Source organism: Sardina pilchardus, chromosome 13 (genome assembly GCF_963854185.1).
Source record: "Sardina pilchardus chromosome 13, fSarPil1.1, whole genome shotgun sequence".
Taxonomy (NCBI): Eukaryota; Metazoa; Chordata; class Actinopteri; order Clupeiformes; family Clupeidae; genus Sardina; species Sardina pilchardus.
In genome coordinates this window covers 18,006,317-18,030,488 of record NC_085006.1, presented here as the reverse complement: position 1 = coordinate 18,030,488, position 24,172 = coordinate 18,006,317, and the positions used below count along the sequence as shown (strand labels likewise).

General features: G+C 44.2%; 1 protein-coding gene across 6 annotated transcripts in view; it reads left to right on the top strand.

Moving 5' to 3' along the window:
- Positions 1-24,172, top strand: part of cadm2b (cell adhesion molecule 2b) — a 146,852-nt gene that overhangs the window by 90,320 nt on the left and 32,360 nt on the right. For all 6 annotated transcript variants that reach the window (XM_062551829.1, XM_062551825.1, XM_062551828.1 and 3 more), the window contains exons 2-3: positions 9,668-9,694; positions 24,089-24,172. The exon at positions 24,089-24,172 is cut by the window's right edge and continues 66 nt beyond it. In XM_062551829.1, coding sequence (XP_062407813.1) covers positions 9,668-9,694; positions 24,089-24,172 — 111 coding nt within the window. The remainder of the gene's footprint in view (positions 1-9,667; positions 9,695-24,088) is intronic.

Genomic DNA, 24,172 nt, shown 5'->3' with positions numbered 1-24,172 from the left:
CAGGCCCCCCCGCTGAGTCTTGCAAATCAAGCTATTCATTTAGCTGAGCGATTTGTACTTTCAGCCCTGTCTCCGATCATTATATATTTAGTGTAATATTTGCTTTAGTTGACTAAATAGACCATTTGATAATGAAACAATTATGTCAGTGATTTCTGGGGGCCTAGACGGCACAGGGGGGCCCTTGAGAGCCGCAGACTTCGGGGAACGGGACGCGGGCCACATATGGGCCACAACAGGCCCATACTAGGGTGACTGTCAGCGGCAGCTAGGAGGGTAATAGAGAATATTGTGGACCACCAACTCAGAGCTTGAAGCAAAAGCGGGTTCATTAAGTAATAAAACACCAATTGGTTTCAGTGTTTAACATCTCCAAAAAGCACGACAGGAACGCAGTAGGAAAGAGGTGGGAGGTGGTTTCTCACAGGGAAAAAGAGTCATTTGTCTTTGTGAAGTTTGAAATTGCTGTCAATTAAGACAAATAATACAAAATAATTATTACAAAAAACCCAGTCCTGTCAATAAAAAAGCAATCTGCAGGATTAGGATTTTTAAATACATTTTATGAATATTCATTATTTTCTTAATCATCCAAATAAGAAATCTATATAAGCTTGATTTGGACAAATAGATTTGCTGCGCTATCACAAAAAAAGAACTCCATTACGGTTTTCATAACCGGCGCGATGTGCATGAATACAAATGATTATTATAAATTCTCCCTGACAAAACCCTTATCCTTAAACATGAACACAAACACGCCCGTTGCCCCATATGCCGCATGCAGATTCATATTTGACCTTGCTCCTCCTGTCAACGCTGAGTCAGATAAGCAGTAGGGTGAGATATACCTCCATCCTGCCTAATTTATAGTCTGCGTGTCTGCAGGGCTTTCACGTCTACCTTGCCACAGAGCCCCTTCATGCTCAGGGTCACTAGGCTCTCTAGGCTTTCGAGATGTGGTGCCTTGTTTCTCAAATAATGTCGATCTGTAAGCTATGAGTATTCGTGTGTTGTAGCACCTACGATTCTCCACGTTGGATAATGCTGTCTTGTGAAATCGGATGTGTCGATGTTCAACTTCAGAGAGTCCCGCTTGTGAGGTCTTTCAGGTGACACACCTGCATGGTTACGAATTTGTAATTAGCCCCATGTTTGTTGTGGTTTTGTCCTCTCTGTTTTTTTGTGTGCATAAACAGGTTCTCCAAAAATGGCAAATTTAACGATCGCTAACCCAACAGCTGTGTGAAACATCGATGCCATTTTGTTGACACGGCCCTTGTGGACTATCCAAAACCGTGCTGTAGTGGCTAGTATAGATTTGGCCCCAAGCTCTAGTTTAGCATGATTGCTTGGACCTTCACTGTGGGCCAGTTACAGCCTACTGGGTGGTGTTTTTTTCCGGGAGGTGGGAGGCGGTGGGGAGGGCATGGTTGGCGACTGTTGATCGGAGAGTGGTGCAGTCTGCGGCCGGGCACAGCAGCCGCTGAGAGAGAAAGACACCTCTGCAGCTTAAAAGGTTACAGCTTAGAGGGCGGGAATCAATTTAGGGAGCAACACTGTTGAAGGTCGCCCCAACATCTGACACCAGCGACTGGAGGAAAACACTGCAACGCTTGAGCAACATTTTCCATGTCAGTGGAGTATGAGAATTGTGTCTGGGGCAGCTGTGAGGTGACTGACAGCGTAAGGATGCAGGCGGCCCATCGTTCACAGCATGGTCATAAGTTGCTTTTCCACTGCATGGTATCTACTCAACTCGTTTTGACTTTATTCACTTTTTTGGGGTTTTCCATTAGCAGAAGCTGGTACCTGGTGCCTGGTACTTGGTACTATTTTTGGTAACACCTCCATTGAGGTTCCAAGTGAGTTGAGGCAAAACCAAAAGGTGGCGTGTCCTTAATTTTCTCCGTTGTTGATATTGTTATTCCTGTGTGTCCCACGCCATGCAAAATTCCCTCTGTGTCACCATGGCACCCAGCAACATTAAAGAAGGTACTTTTGCAGTGGAAAAAGAAAACCTGGTACCTAAACCGAGTAGAGTTGAGGCGAGTTGAGCAGATGCTGGAAAAACAACTATGCTCTTTTCAAAAAGTTAGTGTAATAAACATATTCACATATGTTTATTGTAGGTTGTTAGCTAATGTTAAACAGTATATACTGTAGTCCATGCATGCAGTATGTTTATATCGCTTAGGTCATTTCGACTGCACTCTTCGACTGCACTCATTTAAAGCCTACTGACAGACTTTGGGAAAAGATTATTGAAAGATTGTAGTCTTTTAACTAATACCCTTCATTAAAGCTTTACTCAAAAGACTACAATCTTTCAAGAATCTTTCCAAAATCTTGTCAAAGTCTGTCAGTGTAAGGTAGGTTTTAGTTGGACAATAAATGTCCATTAGAAAAATCATTACATTGAACCTACAAGCTACTGGCAGGTACAGCCACACCAAACAAACCCATCTGAATTGATGTGCAATATAGTCTAGTTTTCATAAATAATCACATTTACCAATTTTCGTCTATTTACCACCTGAAGGTTGTCTTCACATTCACGAGGTCAGAGCGCGTGCCAAGAGGCAATTCCACTCTGTTTAATTGACATTTTTAGTTAATGACATGCAATTAGACAAATGAGTGACTGAACCATCGGATGGAATCAAATGGGCCCGCAATAGATCTGGCTTTTTGAAAGCCGGCCCATTCCATTTGTGTGGTCGCATTAGCCGTCTGTCTGTGATGTCTCCGGTGTAGCCGCGCTAGCCAGAGGTGAGCGGGGAGGGTATGCTGACAGCCCTCTGTTTCTCCCAGGAGACTTGCAGATAAGGACTCGAGAAGGTTGAATCCTCCATTAACTTAAAGCGAGGTATCCTATCCCTCATCTGCATGCGCCGTGCCTCCGCCAATACGAAGGGGACACAGAGTTTAATGTCAAAGTAATTTTCCGTATTCCACTGGCTTGCCGCAGCAAAAAAAAAAAAAAGATAGAAAAAAGAGAAAAGTGACGCCCTGAAAAGTGATCACTGCGCAGGCCAGACGAGGCTGCACTGTCAATATGATGTGTGTTGGCATTTCCGCCAAAGCGATTGATATTAATCGTCAAGAATGTCGGTGCTTTTTTTCCCCTTTTTTTTGGCGAAGGTTTTAGCATTCATTGGCATTGGATGAAAAGGCCAGTGAGTTGTGATGCATCTGCTGAATTGATTTACCCCTACGCAGGTACCAGGCCTGTCTGTTGTTTGCACATATGCCCGTTTAATGTGGACGGGCGCGAGAGAGACACTCATCGTTTTCACGCGAGCGCCGCGAGGTAGATGACTCAGCCTCCGCTCTGCTGAATGAACATATTTGAAGAGGTCGACACAAACAAAGCGGTGGCATGCGAATGTCATTTCGCCTAATACTATTATGGGAATTACTAAGATCACCAATATCAAAAGGCAGGATCAAAGGTGTGATTGTTAAACTGCAGGAAGAAATAACGGGCGCTGAATCGCTTGGAGTTACTCGGTGAACTGGCACGGCCCTTACAGCAGCGAACGGCGACAGAAGCCCACCCTGAAAACCATTTTCCTGTTGTAATTAGATTCAAATTACTGCAATTACATGTAGCTTTAACCTGTGGAGCTGAGTTAGTGGTGTTGCCAAAAGTGTTTTGCTTTGAGTTGCAGATGCAGGCGAATGTGCTTTTATTTTTAGTTTATTTTTTTATTAGGAGACCAAAACAAACAGGACAGAAAAGTCTCATCTGTTTTTGCTGCTTTGACATGCAAGCCAAATCTGAATTGCATCTATTAGAAAAGAGGAAAAAAAGGGATGGGTTAGGCACAAAAGAACCTGCCACCGTGTATTGCGGAGGATGTGTTTATCATGAATGACAGACATTTTCTCTAGAACATTCTGAAGCTCAGGGGAAGGGAAAAAAGGGGAGAAATAACAGACAAGCCTCAGGGGTGAGTTGATGAGGGGCTTCTGACCCTGTTTATTGTGTCCGGTTGCCTGTGTCTAAAGCATCAGTCCACCAAGACAAACCCTTTACAGCACTTTAGCCATAGTGTTCAAACCACTGACAGCTTAGGAGTCCACCCCTAAAGCCTGGTTAGAAATGGTAAGGCAACATCAAGCTGACTGCTTAAAGCTGTCAATGACTCACTCAGCGCCATAATGGGTACTGTCACACCATCACACAGTTTACTACAAATGCCATTTATAATGACACTGGCAGCCCAGCTATTTACTTTGGCATTTAACATTTTATGTGTGTGTGTGTGTGTGGTTTTTTTTGTTGTTGTTGATAAGTATATTTTGCTTTTTTCTCTTAAGATTGTGGATGTTATTTCAAGCTCTCACGCTTTCATGTACAGTGTCCACAAGAGTGGACAGATGTTCAAACTTTTAAACCACATAATTTGCCATATTTCCATAGACAAAAGACTCTACTATATTCATATATTGTACTGTATGATCAGTCTTCACTTACAAATTTTGCTACAGTGATAACACACCTTAAGCAAAGCAGCGCCAGCTTGCATTTCCACTCTGCCCTTGTTCACTAAAGATAGTGTATAATGCACCAACTTCTCATCAAGAATATGTTTGATAACAAGCTTAGTTACACTGAGCCTTTTGGTTTTGGAAGAAAAGAATAGGCTGAGTGGGGTAAAAGGTGACACTGTGTTATCAGGTCCAGTCATCCAGGGGTAAAACACTAATAAATCTGATGAATACACGGTGCGTTTTAGCAATATAAACAGCCAATTAGAGCAACCCTGTTGAGTAAGCCGTAACCTGGTCGACAGAGGCTTGTCAGTGCTAGCAGAGCTGCGTGCACTACACCAATGGGAGCTACAGACGCTCGTTCTGTGCACTGGGTCTGCGGCCCTTATGACGCCCTACAGTATGTGACAGGGCATTTGGAAACACGTTGGGGGGTAAACCGTGGCAATGTGCCACGCGGGAGTCGTCCAAGTTTAGTTGCTGACAGGAGGCGTTTTCATTTGACTGTTTTTACACACCACCACCACCATCACCACCATCACCACCCACTCACTCCCCACCCGCCCTGAACTGCCCAGGGCGTCGCCGCTTGCTTTACACCTCAGCCTTCATTAATTGTTCAGTGCAATAAATTATTTACTCAGCCTTGGCCACAGGTACGGCGGGAGGGGACATTACTGAGACGTGACAACATCCACCAGAGAGGTGTCACATCCTGGCCTCCTAGAACCCTTTTTTCAAGAGCCCTTCGTCTGGCCTTGAGAAGTCACCACATTCAATCACACGGACCATACACCACCTCCACAGCAAACACACTCGCTCTTTTTTAGCTAGTCAATGAATGGTATTTAATTCGTTTCACCTTTGTGGATAGCGAGTTGAGTCTGCGAGTTGTATGACATTTTCAGTAGGTGTTGGAGATCACAGCGCTCACAAGCTCTGATCTGGCCCTGATCTGGCTCTGACCTGGTCCTGATACGGTATGAATATGCCTATTATGAAGAAGACTGTGAGTTGCAAATGTGAGTGAGTTTCCCTGTACTCCACTGTCCACAAATATAGACACTGGGAAATGAAGTAACACTTTCTTTCATAGTTTGCTAAGTTGAATGCTGACTACCCACCGTGAGGTCAACGCGTCCTCTCTCAAACGCTCTAACACTAGATTGTCAGCTTGCGTTCAGTAAAAATAGTCTTACTCTTGCTGGCACTTCTCCCTGCATGAGAACGGTGAAATGGCATCTTTCCATGCTGCATTTGAATGCAAGCCATATAGACTTCCAGTGTCACAAATACAGCAGAGAGAGAGAGAGAGAGAGAGAGAGAGAGAGATGGTCTCAGCACATTAAAGAATGCTGACTATGTACACTCCTTTATTCATGCCACCAGAGTGCATTTCTCAGAGGTTTTGGTGTTGCTTAATTCTACAACATTAGAAACACATTACAAAGTGTTCTCTAAAGAATTTACCATCTTTTGTGCCCAGGGTATTTTGTGCCATCCTTGTTAGTTTACAATTAGACCCAATAGGTTTGTGCATACTATTGTCTTATGTTTATATACTGTACATAGGTAATCTCCCACATAGTTATGTAAGGGATAATCAACGACGCGCCGTGCGTTTCTAGGAAAATAATGCACGTTCGAAGTGGTAATAAGGACCCGACGCCGCAGGCCACAGGCCGCTGACTTCGATAAGTAGTGCACAGTAGGTATCAAAGATCGTATAGCGATCTAGCTTCTTTAGTATTCTAGAATCTTTGTGCGCTTTCAGAAGACTCTATTATTCTGTTTGTCCTGAATACTAAATCAGGACACAGATACTGCTGGACAACTGTACTATTCACAGTTATTGTCATTGTATTGTTTGAATTTTAATTGATGAAACATTTATAAAAAGTGATATATGAAGGGATTAAATAAATAAGATTGCTGATAGACATGCACTATTCACTATATGCACTAGTGTAATAATATGCCAGTTAAACAGTTCAATGATAGATGTATCTTATTAAACAGTCCTAAAACTCACAAGCAGACTGAATAATGAGAAACTAAGGCAAATGTTAATTAACAGGAGGAATGAAATGGGAAATGGAAAGTGATAGGCATGGAATAATGCAAAGCATATTGTTACCCATCCTCGAGATCTGACATGCAATCGGAGTTGGAGGTCTGCTGGCCTAAGGCTCTGTTTGGACAGCTGCGGTCAGCTTGACGGCATTGCTTTCCTGGTAGGGTGTCCGAGGGATGTTGGACAGCGTCGGGAGTACGCTTGGCATTCTTCTCAGCTGGCAGCGGTTCAGCAAAGCATGAGAGGCTGCTGGCGAAGGTGTCTGGGCCACGCTGTGTTTTTATGCCTTGGAAAGTAGCCGTAGCCGTGCTGCATGCCCGGACTGTGGCCCACTTTCAAAGGCTTGGGTGTTAAGTCAGACGGAGTTCACCTTCTCTCAGTTCGTCGGAGCCAGTCTTTGTCAGCTGGCGAATCTCAGCATGTCTTCGACCTTGCAGATACTTCATTCACAGTGGTGCTATTGTGACTGCTTTGTTCTCAATGACAAAAAGCCTACAGTGTATGAGAGGAGTGTGTGTGCGCGTGTGTGTGTGTGTGTGTGTGTGAGTATGTGGGTGGTGAGGTAACATACCCAGGAGAGTGTAATTCCTGGGCCTTTATCAGTGAATAAGGGAAGGTCACTGAGGTAAGATCCTAGTCAGATGGCGTGCCTTTGATAACAGCACATTCCAGCAGAGATACTCAATAATACATAAGTAATGCATCACCACTTACTGTAATACTACTAATTCATTTATCCGTTAATAGTTTGGGAATATAGTTGTTTTGCAGGCTCTATATAATGTTGATTAGAGCGCTGGGAGGTTTTGTTTTTCACCTTTTAATGAGTATTTACCACCTCATTTCCTTCGTTCAGCAACTGAATAACACAAACATTTCCGAAAATCCCATTGCTTTCTAAGTAAAGAAAATGAGCATATACAGAAGAAGCTAAGTATGTGTAAAGAAAAACAGATATATCCTACCTAGATAACAGATCCATAACTTGTTTGCCAGGGGCACCCGCCAGCAGACCCTCGAGCAGCAGCAGCCAGAATGCTAAAATTGCTCCCTGTCTGCCGGGCCCGGTGCACTGGGAAGGGGGTAGATATGTGCTTACAAACAGCCCATCTCCAAACAGCTGAGACCGTGTCGGCCTCCGAGGGGCTCAGCACAGCGCCGTCTCCCGGGCACCTCGGCTTTGTTTTGCTTCTCAGATAGGATTTCTTTGTCTTTTAACTTACAGTTTGTGTCCAGAATGTGATGAGTTGCTCTGGTACATGAGGTCAGTCACAGACGATTTGCCCCAGGGATGGTCTCGGCGTGGCAGAGAGAGAGAGAGAGAGAGAGAGAGAGAGAGAGGGTAAGAAGAGGGAGAAGGGAAAAAAGAGAGAGAGAGAGAGAAAGAGAGATACTGCTGTGACCTCTTGTTGCGTTTAGCAAATGGACAGTCCGAAGTCTCTCTCTCTCTCTCTCTCTCTCTCTCTGGTCGAGGACAAACCTCTCTATGGTTGGTTAGACTAATGACCTGAGGGACTGCCCCCTCCCCCATCCATTCAGCGCTCCCTCACTCCCCCCCTCTTCCTCTCCAGGAGGTAGAAATAGGTCTGCCAGACAGAACGGATGTTCTCAGGTCCACCTCGGCCCAGCAGCGCTAAGCAGAACACATTCATGAACCACTACACTGTACATGCCAAGCTAATCGCCGGCCGAGTCTGTGCAGAACACTTTTTGACTGCCTTCACAGGCTGCAATTGTAGGGGACCACTCAAATCTCAAACACATTTGCGATCTGCTCACACATGAAAAAAAACAAAAAAAGAACAATGTGGTCAAAAATGCGGCTTACCACCACTCCCTCCTGTGTGTGAATACATAACCACCTCCGTCTTCGCCGTTAGCCAGAAAATCACACCGCAGGGTTTAAATTACCGAGGTGATTTTGCAATTAACGATGCCCCCCACCCGCTGAATAAGTTCTGCGGCACAGGGATATTGCATTATTACAGCTGAAAAGTCAGTAAACGGAAACCTAAAAATAAATAAGAAATGCATAGTCTTATAATGGGATTTAAGGCTTATTTAGCCCTCGCAGGAAAGACTCCATCCATTGGTATTCCTCTCATGAATTGGCAAACGGTTTCTGCTCTCAGTAAGGAGAATCTTATCATGGTGTCTGACTTTGTCAACACTATTAGATTTAGACACCATGGAGGAAGGCAAAGATTAATAACTTCCGTGTTGGGAGAAAATGGGAAGGGAGGGGGGGTGAAGGCGTAAGAGAGATTAACAAGTGTCAAAAACAATGAATCTTCCATTAAACTGTTAAGTTCAACACCTATCCAGGCTCCACAGCAGAATGCAAGGCCCATCACCTTTGGCTCTCATCGGGATATCTGTGTGTGTGTGTGTGTGTGTGTGTGTGTGTGTGTGTGTGTGTGTGAGAGAGAGAGAGTCTGTGTTTGTGTCTGAGTGTGAGTGTGAGTGTGTACACACCAGGATAAAAAGCATATGACCTTTTTTGTCGATGTATCCTTACTTACAAAGAAAAGCCCAGGGGACATTGGTGGTAGTCTGAAAGTAGGTAATGCCAGTAATCCAGGAGATTTTACTGTGAAAAGAATAACAAGACTGTATTAAATATAAAAGTCACACATTACCGTTAAAAGCCTCACACACCAATCTGTAAATTTCAGATGCTTGATCCCCTGTTGGCTTTTTTTTTTACATTCTTCTCCAAAAGGTTAAACTTAATTATGCGCTTGCCTTTGAGAAATGAGTTATACAGATGGTTTGAGCTATTAAGGAAATGGCCATTACGTCAAGTGCAGTAAGGATAATCAGTGGGAAATAAATAAATATATATCGATGGAAGCAGATGTCGTCGCAGGTACATGTAATGCTATTCCATTAACTGTCCGAGGCAAAAGAACAACAGTGAAAGTTCACCCACGTGGTCACAAAATAATTGGAAGCATTTTTTTTTTCTGAATGACATAGCTTTCTACCTTCAAACTCATCAGATCTGTTGTTTCTCTCTTTTTCTCTCTTCCTCTCCCCCCCCTCCACCTCCACCTCCACCTCTCGGCTCCTCCCCCTTTGTGCACTTTCCAGAGGCTGCAACGAAAAACAAAGTGAAAGGTGAGTTATCTTTTCTGTCTTTTTCCGCTGACGTGATTTATGTCGAACACGAGTCCTATTAAACAATGTCCAGATCTAGCCCTTGTTTTTATCTCCAGCTGCAGGCTGTCAGACATTAACATACAGTAACATTATGGAAGCAGCCTGGCACCCCCTGGGACAGGTGATGAATTGGCCTCGGGGTTATCCATGAGATATACTGTATCCATGTCCGCTGCTTATAGCTTTTTAAAAGATTACCGCTGCCTGTGACCTTGTGTCATTGGGGATCTTTAAAACGTTTTCAGTAGGTAGCCATTTGTTGCCTCCTTTTAAAAGAGGGGATAGATCCTCCTGTCCAAGTCTGCCCTCAGACTCCGCACACTAATCTTGTCCTGGACCGTGAGTGATTAACACATATGTACGGACATGCATGATGTGCGCACACACACACACACACACACACACACACACACACACACACATGCTCACACACACACACATGCTCACACACACAATCACACACATGCTCGCTCACACACACACCCACACACACACACACACACACACATATGCTCACACAAACACACACAGACACACATCCAGCACAGGTGCGAGGTGAGAGACTCGACAGTGATGGACACAATGAGGACACACAAAATGGATGAGCCTGGCTAGTGGTTTTGGAGCTCCAGTGTGTTCTAATTAGGCTATGAGTAATTATGATGGCGCGTCAGCCATAGACTAATGGGAAATGGCGTTCTCTCCATCCTCTTGCTTTGCTCAACTCTGTCCTGTGTTTAATTAGGAGAAGAATGTGTTATCTAAATGTGTATATATAGACACAGGATGCATGTGGGTCTTACGTAATGTTCTCAAACTGAAAAGTTGCCGATAAACTAAAGTAAGCCAAAAATCTGTTCTGGTAGTGCTTGTATCCCACTTTTTTCATTACACATTCTATTCGGTAAAAATCAGTTTCAAGGTGTGTGTGTGTGTGTGTGTGTGTGTGTGTACATTTTTGCAGGAGATAGATTGGGTTTGTTTTTGAAAACAATGTACCCAAAATAATGTCACCTACCGTATATTCCTCCTGTTTCAAGACCTCAATATACAGATATGCTACGACATGTTATTAAGGCCACACTCTGGATGCCGTGTTCTTTTCCCATGCTGATCATTCACTCGTTTGGGAAGCGGGAGCATATTTCTGCCCAGTTTCTATAAGCCTGGACACACACACACACACACACACACACACACTAGAGAGACATAGTAGTGGCAGATAATGAAACAAACACCATATTCGGCGGTGACCCCGAGTTCCGTGACCCCAAGATGATAACCCAGGTCCCCCTCTCCGCTCCTCTCCGGTTCCTCCGTGAAATTGTGTCTTTAATGGAAGGAGAGAGAGAGCTTCTGGGCCTCACCGTCAGCACTAGAGCTGCCTCTGTGCACCGCCAACATTTCATAGATTTATCTGCCTTAACAGTAAGATAACAGCAGTCCACAACACACACACACACACACACACATATTCTTATTCTTATTTCGATCCCAAAGACTAATAAAAGAGATATGATCTTGAAAAAGATGCATGAATTATGTTATTACTTTTTCTGTTGTCTGATGATAATCATCGTGTGGAGGACCATGCCGAATTTTTCGTAGAGTATGTCAAAGAGACAGATTGATTGTTCTTGTGAGTTTTTGCCTACGAATGAAATAGCGTGATGTTTTGTTAAGCACATTTGAGCACAAAAAAAGTAAAGAATGCTTCAAAATGGTTTCTACCGGTCACAAAAGGATGAAGAAGAAGAAAAAAAAGAGGATGAAGAACACTCTAGAAGTAACCATTTCAGGAGTGCCTTAAATGTTTAAAAGTGCAGCACCATTACGATTCTGCTGCTCTTCCTCTGGCCGATACATTTCTCCAGATGGTTTTTGTCACCACTGGTGCAATGGCCCTTTCTCTAATACGGGAAAAAAGCCACTTAAGGTCCTGTTTCTTTCTTTCTTTCTTTCTTGCTTGCTTTCTTTCTTTCAGTCTGTCTTTCTTTCTATAGTTCGTTCTTTTATCCATGCTCTCTTTATCTCTCTCTCTTTCGCTCTTTCCAAGTCGGGAAGTACATTGCCAGTTCTGCTGACTGAACCCCCCTGTGGCTGTAATTTACAGGGGGAGAATAGTGCACTGTTCCACCATTAAAGGCAGTGGTGTTGGGCTGTGCATTGGTGCAAGGTAGTTCACTCTCCGTCACACACATACACACACACACACACACACACACACACACACACACACACACACACATACACACACATGCGCACACAGACACACACATGCACATGCACACGCTCACACACCCACACCCATCCCCAGCCACACACACACCCACACACAGAATGTATTACCTGCTGTCCCTTGTATGGCTGCCCTTCTCAAAAACACGTCACGTACATGTCTGATGAGAGGCAGGTTATTGTGTGGTGCCACCACTGTTGTTACCACAGGAAGAGGTGTTATGGTGGTTGCCTCTCTGTCTCAGCTGTGCCTTGGGGGGGGGGGGGGGGATGATTGGGTGGAAGTGCATAATATGGCTGTGGCTCCCGTGATGGACGCACTCGGTTAGTGCAAGTTGTCCAGACTGTCCAAACAGACGTTACCGGGGGAACGTTTTGATCGGATGTCACGGACCATTTTCAATAATCTAGCGTCTCCAGCTTTGCCGCTTGGCAATTACGAATGCAGGGGCCCTTGTTGCCGAACGGCAGTTTGATGTGTACCACTGTAATGCCTGTAAGCATATCGCACACATTTGAAATCATGCAAAAAACACTGTGGAGGCTATTTTGAAACATGCCCCCCCCCCCCCAACACACACACACACACTCACACACACCTTCCCTGGCTCATTTGTGTGCCTTTCTCCCTCTTTTTCCTCCTGAAGCTGAGATGAACCAAATCTATTTTTGACAAGTCATTAAGCTGGATTGATTTGCTATACAGTGGTCTTAGGCAACAGTAATCGACTGGTGGCGCTTAGCGTAATTACCTATGGATTTTCCTATATCTCTTCAAATTGAATTTCAAAAGACTGTCATAAAAGAACGTGGGGACAGTAAACAGCAAGGGCACCATTTTAAAGCCGTCGCGTTTTTCAGGTGCACTCTGCAAACGAAAGAGGCCTATTGTTCGGCGGCCAGCATCTCCCAAGAGCCGTTAGTCAGTGCGCGCTAGCCGCTGCCGCCGCGTCCGATACGGACATGAACTATTAAGCTCACAGAAGCCATCACAGTACATTACCCCCCTGAAAGGTCAACGATCGCCATTATATATCACACGGCTAGGTGGAAATTAACGTGATGCGTTTGATGTGTAGATTAGCCAGGTTGGCTTTATCACTCTGGGGTGGAATAGCATGAAAATCAACATCAAAACAGGAGAGGCTGACAGTGTATACCTCGGAAAATGGGTCAGATCAACTCCTGGCGTATGCTAATGCTATGATAAGGATTGAATCTCTGTATCATAATCTGCCACAATCTTAACTGTTGTAACTGCTGATAAAGTCACTGTCTGCCTCTCAGTATATCGTCTTTGGACTTTTAACTTTGCACAAATTGCACTTAGCTTTGTACATTATCTTTTATGTGCATTGATCCGAGTCTTGGCCAAATCTGTGGGCCATTGGGTGTCACTTGCCTCTCTCCTCACTTTTAGGTCAATTTGGATCGAGGAGCCTGCCAAGAGACTCTCTTAATGCAAATGTTATGGCCATTTGAGTCTAAGAGAAACCCCAAACACAAGCTCTTTTCAGATCTAAGCTTGCATGGCACCAGAGGCACTGAGCATGGTGGAGGGCACCTCTAGTGACCTCCATTGAAGATGAGATGCAGCCTTTGAAAGGTGTGCCGCGGGGGTGTGTGTCGGGTGTGTGTGTGTTGTATTGTGTGGGGGGAAAGGGGTTGGGGTGTTTAGGGGTATTTGAGGAAGAGGGACAGGCGGCGGAATGCCACGAACCAGAATTTTTAAGGAGCGTCGGAGCGCAATTGGATTTAGCAAGAGTCCTCTAATCCGGCCCCAATGCTTGAGAAGCCTCAGCCACGGAGTCATGAACAAGCACATCCCAGAGGCAGATCCTGCTCAACGGATGCCTGCTGGACTGGTGTGTGTGTGTGTGTGTGTGTGTGTGTGTGTGTGTGTGTGTGTGTGTGTGTGTGTGTGTGTGTGTGTGTGTGTGTGTGTGTGTGTGTGTGTTTGTGTGTGTGTTTGTGTGTGTGTAGGGATAGAGGATGGGGGAAGGTGGGGGAGCTTTCCATTTTAAATATGGACTTTGGCCATTGTCTGTCTCAAAGTGTCCTGAGAATGATTCCACATATGTGGACTCCAGGGATGCCTTGAGCAACCATCCTCTCCCAGGTTGCGCTAAGTGTTACTTGCAGCCCACAGTCCTAATTAAATATAATGTGCCTGCAGTGCAGTCGCCCTGGCAATAAATAAATAAATAAATGAATACACAAGCTCTGTTCCCAAAACATGCAGGCAAATAGGCCATTCTCAGCTCACACTGAGTTAGCCAATTAATTAAGGCTTGTCATGTAGCTGCATTAGCTGTGATTAATATTTAGATTGTCAAAAGTCAGTGCCTCCTTTCTCAATTTGGCCCTCTTTTTTGCTCCTTTTTCTTGTCTTCTGCCTTCCTGCCGACCCATTTGTATGATGTGTGTGTTTTGACCTTTATGTCAGAGGTGCACAAAGGGAACCGGGTCGATTGTTTTCACGAGAGGAGAGAGTCCTCACTGTCTTGTGAGCAACATCCCCTTCATGTTCTTGAATGCATTAGATGCTGATGTGTGGTTGGGACGACATCTAGCTGGTTAGAGGCTGAGCGTAGCTAGGCTTGAGATGCCAGATCTGACATATCATAGTCAGTGTCAGTACATGATAACACACAGACACGAACCCCCCCCCCACACACACACACACACACACACACACACAAACACACACACACACACACACACACACACACACACACACAATAGACAACAGTGTACATCGGTTTATTTAGCACATGCTTTTAACCACAGAGACCACAGTGCAGGTATACAATCCATATGTATTTGTTGCTATCTGGGTATTGAACCAGTGGCCTTGATGCCATTGCTCTACTGCTGGAGGGTATTCCATCAACGTCCTTTAATGAAAGCGGTGCTTAACAGAAAAAAAAACACCTGTACCAATTCATATATTGTAGACTTTCACTTGTGGCTCAAGCCATCCCATTAACAAAAGCTAGCTGCCTCTATCCATCGTTTATTCAAGACAGGCTTAGGTCAGCTCGCATTTCTGCTGGTGCACAAGTAAAAAAGCAGCCTAAAATAATAATTTGACAAAAAGAGGATATACTGTATGTTGTAGAAGTGGGGGAAAACTACAGGATTTTAATTTGGTTTACAAGTGCTATCTACAGGAGTTTGATTGGAAATCATAAAAAAAATCAAGGGAAAAAAAGAGAAAAAAAGAAATTAGACTTTGGCACACTTTGGCTAAATAAAATGCTTTGCCTGACCCCTTATCAATAGTACCACAACTTTTCAGAATATTAGCCAAGGTTTATACATTGTTTTTGCAAAATTCTTCAGTTATGAGGTGGGCTATACATGGGAATACATTTATTTTATGAATTCTTCAATATGATTAAAGCATGATTTCATTCTGATTCATTTGGATATAATAGGGCACTACAGTTGACACATGGATGGGGTGAATACATGGTTTTGTTTTCTTTAATTTGTATAAAACACTGTCTTGCAGTTTACACACAATACACTGGGAATTACCGTATTTGTTTCATTAAAGAGCATAGGTACTGTACATAATAATGCTACAGTCTAGACTAACAGTACACTTTTAAAGGCCAGGATATGCTACCATGTGCAAGATTTAAGTGGGATTTGAACCTGAGCCTGACCGAGGCCAATTTATTACTAGTGGTGTGGCGCCAACCACCGCACTTTCACACAGCACAGAGCTGGAGTGTGTCAAGGTGTCTAGAACCACAGATAAAAAAGTTTTTTTCAATAATCAGTATATTTTCATAAATTCCGAGGAACTTCATTAAAAATGTAGGTTCAAGCTTGGTGACACTGTCTGAAAAAGGTCTCAACTTCTATTTTTGGACTCAGACATACAGTAAAGGTGATGAGAATGAAAATGAAAATGAAAAGACAGGTTGATGGAATGTCCTTTTTTTTTGCTACACCGTGTAATTAAGCTTGAAAGTTAGCCTGCTACAGAGCAAGCTAGTTCAATGACATACATTAAGTCGGTTGCCAAGCCAAAGTAATGGAACAGAAGTCTCACTTACTGAATATTGAGAGTCATCAAAACAAATACAGTAAGCCATGATTTAGGACCACCTGGAGACATACACCAGAAACTAAACAATCAATCTTTACAAGAATTCCAAGAACTGTGTAGAAAACTGATAGAAAACTCAGTTTACACCAAAAAGAATCAGTTAAATGTTAGTGTTTGGACATGCAGCATCTCTCCTGATATCATCTGATATTAAAGACTTGACTTCAAAATGCAGTATACAGTATACCCTTTTGTTCTTAACACACACATCCAACCACCACCACTACCACCACCACCATCATTCACCTCTCTTATCCCCGTGTGAATGGACTACCAGACAGCTCTCTATTACCTTTGCTCAGAAATGAATCCTATGAATATGAGTCATTATGAATAATTGATATTTAATGAGAATAGTGACATTGCAATATAGACCTGTCCAAGAATTAGCCTGTATCACATAAAATTAAAATGATTGACTCACTGTTTCCCCATTGACTCCCGGTGTCTCATAACCTAGGCAAAGAAATGAAATAATGAATTATGTTTTCCTTAAAACTTGTTTGTGGAAAGCAAGCCAAAGCTTCAGAATATATTCAGAATGCAAGAGCACAGCATAAAACAATCATATAACTCAAGGAAAAACTACACGCAATGTGTTATCGTTAGTGGAAGGATTTGAACAAGTTTGTGATTTAAAATAAATATATAAAATGTATCAGTGCAGGGGACAGTCGATATGCCACCTCACAATAAAAGGTATAATTCTATTCGTAACATAATGGGCAATCTAGGGAAACAAAAACAGTGTGTAGGAAAGTTAATGGAGTAATTTGTGGTTCAGTTTCTCTTAAGGATCCTGAAAATGGGTTATGTGAGTGACTAATGCCCTCGCTTTTTTGGTGAAGAGAGATTAGGATAGGCATTTGTGTATGTGTGTGTTTGTGTGTGTATGTCTCTGTATGTATATGTCTGTGCGTGAACGCGCACGTGTGTGTGTGTGTGTGTGTGTGTGTGTGTGTGTGTGTGTGTGTGTGTGCGTGTCGTGTGTGTGTGTGTGTGTGTGTGTGTGTTATGTGTGAGTGTGTGGGTGGGTGTGTCGTATCGTGTATACGGGTGTCTTTGTCATGTGTCATTTTTAAGGCTGCAATGAAACTGTGCATGAAAAACTAATTTATCTGCTCTGTTATTACCTCAGCATGGGGCACTTCGGCAAATGATGAATCCTAAATCATCTGCAGACCATTGAAGATGTTCTCAGGTGCTGAATGATGCAGCCGCCGTGATATTATACATTCACTGGCACATTATCATATAGCACTGCGTCTTCTTCGGTGTGATCGGAATTCTAGCCTGGACCCCATGTTATCCATCTAGTCTCTGTTTTCCATTTTTACTGTTCTCCACACAGTTTCCGTAAATCCTCACATACATATTAAACCGAGAGATACATACCAAACTGAATAACGGTATGGAATCATAAAGCTTAATGTCATGAAATGTTGAAAATGATGGATGCATATAGTTCTGCTAATGTTTTGAGCAGTTGCTTCATATTGCTATCAAATTCCTCACTTGGTGTGCATTCAAAGAGAGGAAAAATGTAATCGTTCAGTTGTAGGAACCTATGTCAATGCAGGTTTTTTTTTCTTCACACTGAACCATAAATTGATTGATGACTGTTTAATTGATCACTGTTGGTTTGCTTCTTGCCAGCCTCTCCATATAAGAGCCTTCCTCCAAATTGATTGACACCCCTGATGAAGTTGAACAACATGATTTATATTACAAGGGCCATTGTCCCTGGTGCACCTCAGGGTTAAGTGCCTTGCTCAAGGCCACAATAGTGAAGAATGAATATTGAACACACGACTTTTCAGGCTATTACATGCTAGCCCAGCTCCTTGGCCACTACACTACCACAGCCCACACTTTTTCTTTTTAAATAACTCATTTGACATGTTTCTTTACTTATTTGTTGGCTATCAGTATACTCCCTGTGTTTTTAAATTGTTTATTTTCCATGTTGAAGACTGACTAGTGCATTTGACACTTTAGTGTCACTTTAGTTCCATACCTTGAAACAGATGTTTTTATGAAGAATTACTACTTGAATGTTCATATAGGCATACAGTACCCTCTGATTCTCCTGAAGAAGTTTAATATAAAGTGGTGGAAAAACTCAGTTACGTTTAGTTTATAAGATTTTCTAGGGATGCCAACGTAGGTTTTTTTTCCAAAAAGAGGCAAAAACATCGCTCATCTGCTATAGCCGGGATGCTGGGGAAGTCATGAAACAGTAGCGATGGAAAATCAGCACACTCAGATCTGTGCAACTCCCCAGGCGGAGTGGTTCATCTAATGAAAGTGTAGATTTTTGAAAAAATATTATATTTATTTCTTCATGAGGTTTGTTTTTCTCAAAACAAATTTGCTTTCCATCAAGGATGGATTTGTCTTCATTGTTTCCATTGTAAAGACTAAGATAAATTGGCAAAAGTTTATTTGTTCACGCCTCTTTCAGTCAACTTTACCAAGGATTCCAATAATCAGGATGCTGAAGCTGAGGTTTTTTTTTTTTTTTTTCGAGGTTTCAGGGCTTATCACAGTATCGATTCTCCCACATGCCGACTACCTCTTTGGCACATGGGCCCCTTTATGTAAGTGCAGAGTGCCGCCACATTTACAAAATGACTCCTCTCAAAGTGAGGATTAAGCTGGAGACCGGCAAAATGCTCCATCCTCCGCAGATGTGCCTTTCATCTGGGATTTAGCAGTTGTAGCCTGTGGTTGGAGGCTACTGTTAGAGTGTATTTTTTTTTTTTTTTCTCCTCATTCAATGCTGCTGAGACAAATTGTCCCTCCAGCCATACATGACGTGATTAATCATTGGAGATTATGTTGAACTGTGATTGAACTGTGATTGATCTCATTACAAAATAGATCATTGAAGACAAGGAAATCATCTCCGTCATTTAGTCTAGTCAGTAACGAGCTGCATTGCCTACTGCATGAAACCTCAATTTCCTGTATCCATTACGGCAACGCACTGTGACATCATGATATAGAACCTTAATATGTGTTATTACAATGTAGTGACAGCATTACTACACGTGATTACACATGATTAAGGTTGTTTTGTCAGATGGTAGTTGAGCCGATCTGGAACAGATCTTGCCCTGCCTGGGGGCTCGGTCTACATGCTTTCCCCCCTAGGCCACCCCTGGGGTTGCCCACACTATGTGTGTGTGTGTGTGTGTGTGTGTGTACGTGTGTGTGTGTGTGTGTGCGTGTGTTTGTGTGTGTGTGTGTGTGTGTGTGTGTGTTTGTTTGTGGCGTGTGTGTGTGTGTGTGTGTGTGTGTGTGTGTGTGTGTGTGTGTGTGTGAGAGAGAGAGTGAGTGAGTGTGTGCTGGGGGGATGTGGGGTTGTGAGAAATATAATGAAAACACCATTCCCAAAGACTCCCGCAGCTTTGAATAGTGAAGTGCCACCCAACTGTTCCCAGTCCGGTCATGGGCGGGCTGAAGGAGAGCGATTTGATCAGGGGGGTAATGAATTGAGATGAGGAGTATTTTCTCCAACTAGTTCAGAGCTATTTGTTTGCTTTTCGAGAGGGGGGGGGGCGGGGGGGTAGTGGAGGTAGGCATGAGAGAGAGAGAGAGAGGGAGGGAGAGAGGGAGGGAGGATGGGGGGGGGGCTGCAGGCTGCAGTGTACAGTTTATTCCACAGCGGCGTGCTTGACTGCTTTCTGGCCATTCATCAAGACTCCGCTCTCTATTATGTGATGCAGTCAGCCGAAACCAAAAAGCAAAAAAGGAAAAAAGGGAAAGAAAGAAAGGAGAAAGAAGCGTTTGGGTCCACGTGCCTCATTCTCTTGCGTTTAATTCAAAAAGTTTGAAACAAAAGAGATATTTCTTGCCATCCTGCTCCACACAGATTGTAGTTTTTTTTGTCATCTCCTCTTTGGTGTTTTCAAATATCAGCCTTTTTTAAATCCTAAATTGCCTGGCTTAGCTGGTTGATGTGTTTGGAATCGATGTTAGCAGCAAAATATCCATGTTTACAGATGCAACATAATTTTACTCTTTTAATCTTCTCAGATATTAAAGTGATGCATCTTGAAAGTCATGAATAATGTTTTGCATCTTATCTGCTCTAATATAGATTAATATCTGATGTGACTTTTTTTTAATCTCCCTCTACTGTTAGCCACAGCCGATCCCTATAAATATTGCATGCATTATCTTGCATTTCCAGATTGTTCAGATAGCATTAAATTGGATTTCATGTGGGCCTATGATTATTGGTGTTGCAAGAAACAGTGCTTTCCAGCGAGTATTAGCGACCACAGCTTTTTTTTTTCCAAGCTTGCCTAAATCAAATATCAATGATTCAATCCCACTGTTCCCCGTGAGAAAGACCTCGGCGAAGCATTTTTTCGCTATTGCGAGTCGCTGAGAAAATCCACTTCACACAAATCGGCGGCGAATATTTCTCGCGCTCTAATTAAATGTGATTCCCAGATTAGAGAGGTCTGCCCAAGGATAAGGCAGTGAAACAAAGCGAGCCGACGCACAAAGTCAACATCAAACACTTTGTGCAACATGCGCACTGTACATACGATGCCAAACCATGCATTAAAGCACCCGCTACATAATTTATTGCCATGAAAGTATTAAGAGATCAAAATGGATTTGAGAATCGCCGCCATTCTGTATGTGAGGGTCTGTGTGTGTGTGTGTATGTGTATGTGTATGTGTATGTGTATGTCTGTGTGTATGTCTGTGTGTGTGTACTTATGTGTGTGTGTGTGTGTGTGTGTGCGTGTGTGTGTGTGTGTGTGTGTGTGTGTGTGTGTGTGTGTGTGTGTACACATGTGAGAAGTGGCAGTCTCTCTTCATATGTATTCTGGTCGTGGCTGCAGCAGCACCCCTATCCAATCCATACTGTCAGAGGGGTATCGTGCTATAGCTGGTTCTCCTGTCGGGCTGGAGTAGGCTCTTTGCAGGCCACTTAAGCATCTGCTCTCAGATTTTTTTTTTCCCGCTTTCTTTCTCGTTTTTTTTTTTGTGCGTGTGTGTGTGTGAGCAAAAGCGTTTTGAGAGGGAGGTGATTGAAAGGATTTGGAGAGGCGTCGTTGCTAGGCGAGTCATGGCAGAGTGGACCATACTTTTGGAGATTGTTTTTGTGGTGGCAGGTTGCCTCTGCTCTGCGGTGACGGTTTAATGTTTGGTTAGGGGGCAGTGGTATGTGATATAATATTGTGTTTTTTTTTTCTTTTCAAGTTCTTCTCTCCTTTTTTTTTGCTTCGGCACTCACAAAGGAGGAATCAGAGATAAGAGCAAAGTTTCTCGTTTCACGGACCCTTAAAGAATTTCAAATGCTGGGTGTGGTTCCAGTTGAGAGGTGTGAGTGGTATTTGTGTGTGTGTGTGTGTGTGTGTGTGTGTGTGTATGTGTGTGTGTCATGTCTTTTAATACTTATTTTTATGCATTTAGAGCAGCGCTGTACCACTGTTTAGGATTAGCTGAGGCTTTGTGTCCTGGACCAATTACATAAACTTTATTGGGTGTAAGACCTTTGTGCATTCTGGATTATATGGCCGCTGATTACGCCGCAGCCTCCAAGAAATGCTCCATGTTCTCTCTCCGCACTTGAGGGGAGGGAAATTGAAAAGGGCAGAGGTGCTGCCGAAAAAGCCCCGGCAAAGCCACACACAGTGGATGTACTTCTGACTGGGTGAGGGAGGTTCACTTCTCTGTCTACCCTAATTAGGATTCCAGGCCATTACCAGCCTCAGCCCAGACCTTATCTCCTGATGAACCCGACAAGTGCCAAAGAGGTCATCTTGCGCTGTGGTGGTCCTATAACAAGCCCCCCCACCCCCCCACTGAGAGAGAGAGAGAGAGAGAGAGAGAGAGAGAGAGAGAAAGGGAGAGAGAAAGAGACAGAGAGAGAGAGAGCACCTTTCATGGAACGACCTGGGAAATTGGTTTTGAACTCTGTTTTGATAGGACAGAGGAGACAAGGTGTTAATCCCTGACAGTTTGCGTTTTGAAAAACTCAATTTGCATCCTCGCAGTGGGTGCAGGAGGGGGGCCACCAGGGGCCGCCAGCACGGGGGCCGGACCCGTCGTGACTTGGAATCGAGCGCGAGAAAGAGACATCTGCCACCACGGGGTCGCGGCACGGCGGTCAGGGTTTTTTGTTGTTGTTTTGCGCCTGTCGCTCCGCCGAGGTGAGTGTGCTGTCCAATGTCACCTTCGCAAATGAGAAACAATGTGAGTCGCCGGTGGGAGGCATCCCCCTCCACCGCTGCGAGTGCGAAACCAACTCAGAAGGATTAATTCGCGAGTAATCAAAACCCCGAGATTGATTTGGCATGAAATGTACGGCCGCGGCGAGCCCAACCGCTCAGCCACGCAGGTAACCAGCGCTTGGATTCGGGAGCCGCGGCTAGGTGGGGACCGTGATTAATCTTTTGCCCGCTGTTTAGCCTTGCGAGGAGATCATCCCGTCTGTCACAAGGACGACGGCTCCTCCTTTCTCCAAAAAAAAAAAAAAATCCCCTCACTGTCACGTTTTTGTTGGTGTTGTTGTTGTTGTTGTTTGTGAGGCTTTTCTTGTGAAGCCACCCCTGGTTTCTTCTTTTAAGGAAAACAGTCAAACAGAGACAGACAGAGAGAGAGAGAGAGAGAGAAGAAGAAGAAGAAAGAGAGAATTCAAGAAAAGAAGAAAATAATAGAAAAAGAGAAAACAATAGAATGTGCAGAGGGAATTGAGACGGCTCAGGAATGCAATTAAGAGACTTTGTGAGGGGGAGAAAAAAAAAAGAAAAAAGACGAGCTCAGGCTGAGGCACGGCCGAAAGAGGAAGTACGACTGTGGAGGGGGGGAGGAAGTGGGGGGGAGTGGGGAGGAGGGTGATGAGTCGCTGGGCTTCACCACGGATGGATGCTTGGGCTTTGCCTGGATGTCCCGCTCCCCTCTCTCCAAACCAACCCCCCCCCCTTTTTTTTTTCTCCAGAGCGACGGTGGCACTTTCTAGGCCGGGGCTCCTTCCGGCTGGATCGAAGTGGCCCCGCTCCGCCGTGCGGAGGGGATTAGGCGTCAATTTGCCACCCAGCTGCAGCTGTTCGCTCCTTCCAAAGGCAGAACATGACTACCTCTAATTAGGCCATGCTACCCAATTACTCCCCCAAATCCTGAGAGTGGGGGAAAAAGCACAGAGGAAGAGAGAAAGAGAGAGAGAGAGAGAGAAGAGAGAGAAAGAGAGGAAGAGTGAGGGAGGAGGGGAGGCGTCGCCTTTATGCTATATCCACACACCCACACAAACATATATGGGACGTGCACACACACTATATTGAACACATCCATACACAAAGTTATGGACACACACACCAACACACACACACACACACACACACACACACACACACACACACACACACACACACAGACACAAAGTTATGGACGCACATACACACACTTACACACAGAGAGACAAACACACTTTCTCCCGTTCCTTTTCCCTTCCACTGGTGAACTGTGGCATTGATCATCCATCATCTCTGCTAGCTCTGCCTTTGTGTTTGACTGAGTTGTGCTCAATTGTTTGTAATTTCTCGTCGGGGGCCCCTGCAACGGAGCATGCTGTTGAGCCGCTCCACTCATTGATGTGCTTTCTGACCTCAAACAGCCTTCCCTTTCCATGTCAAATCTCTCTATTTATCCGCTGCACTTTCCAAATGACCTTTCGCAAGACTGTGTGTGTGTGTGTGTGTGTGTGTGTGTGTGTGTGTGTGTGTGTGTGTGTGTGTGTGTGTGTGTGTGTGTGTGTGTGTGTGTGAGTCTGTGTGTGTGTGTGTGTGTGTGTGTGTGTGTGTGTGTGTATAGAGAGAAAAAACCTAATCAATTGCCATCATGTGCGATAATGGGATATGACAAGGCCAAGATGTCCTCCCCAAAGGAATGGTTGGGCCCCTCTGCTCGGTGTCCTGTGGGTGCTTGCGCTGACCCCTGACTTCATCTTCCGTCTGTCCCCTCTGCAGGTAGCCAGGGCCAGGTCCCCATCACTCAGAACGTGACGGTGGTGGAGGGGGGGACGGCCAACATGACGTGCCGGGTGGATTTCA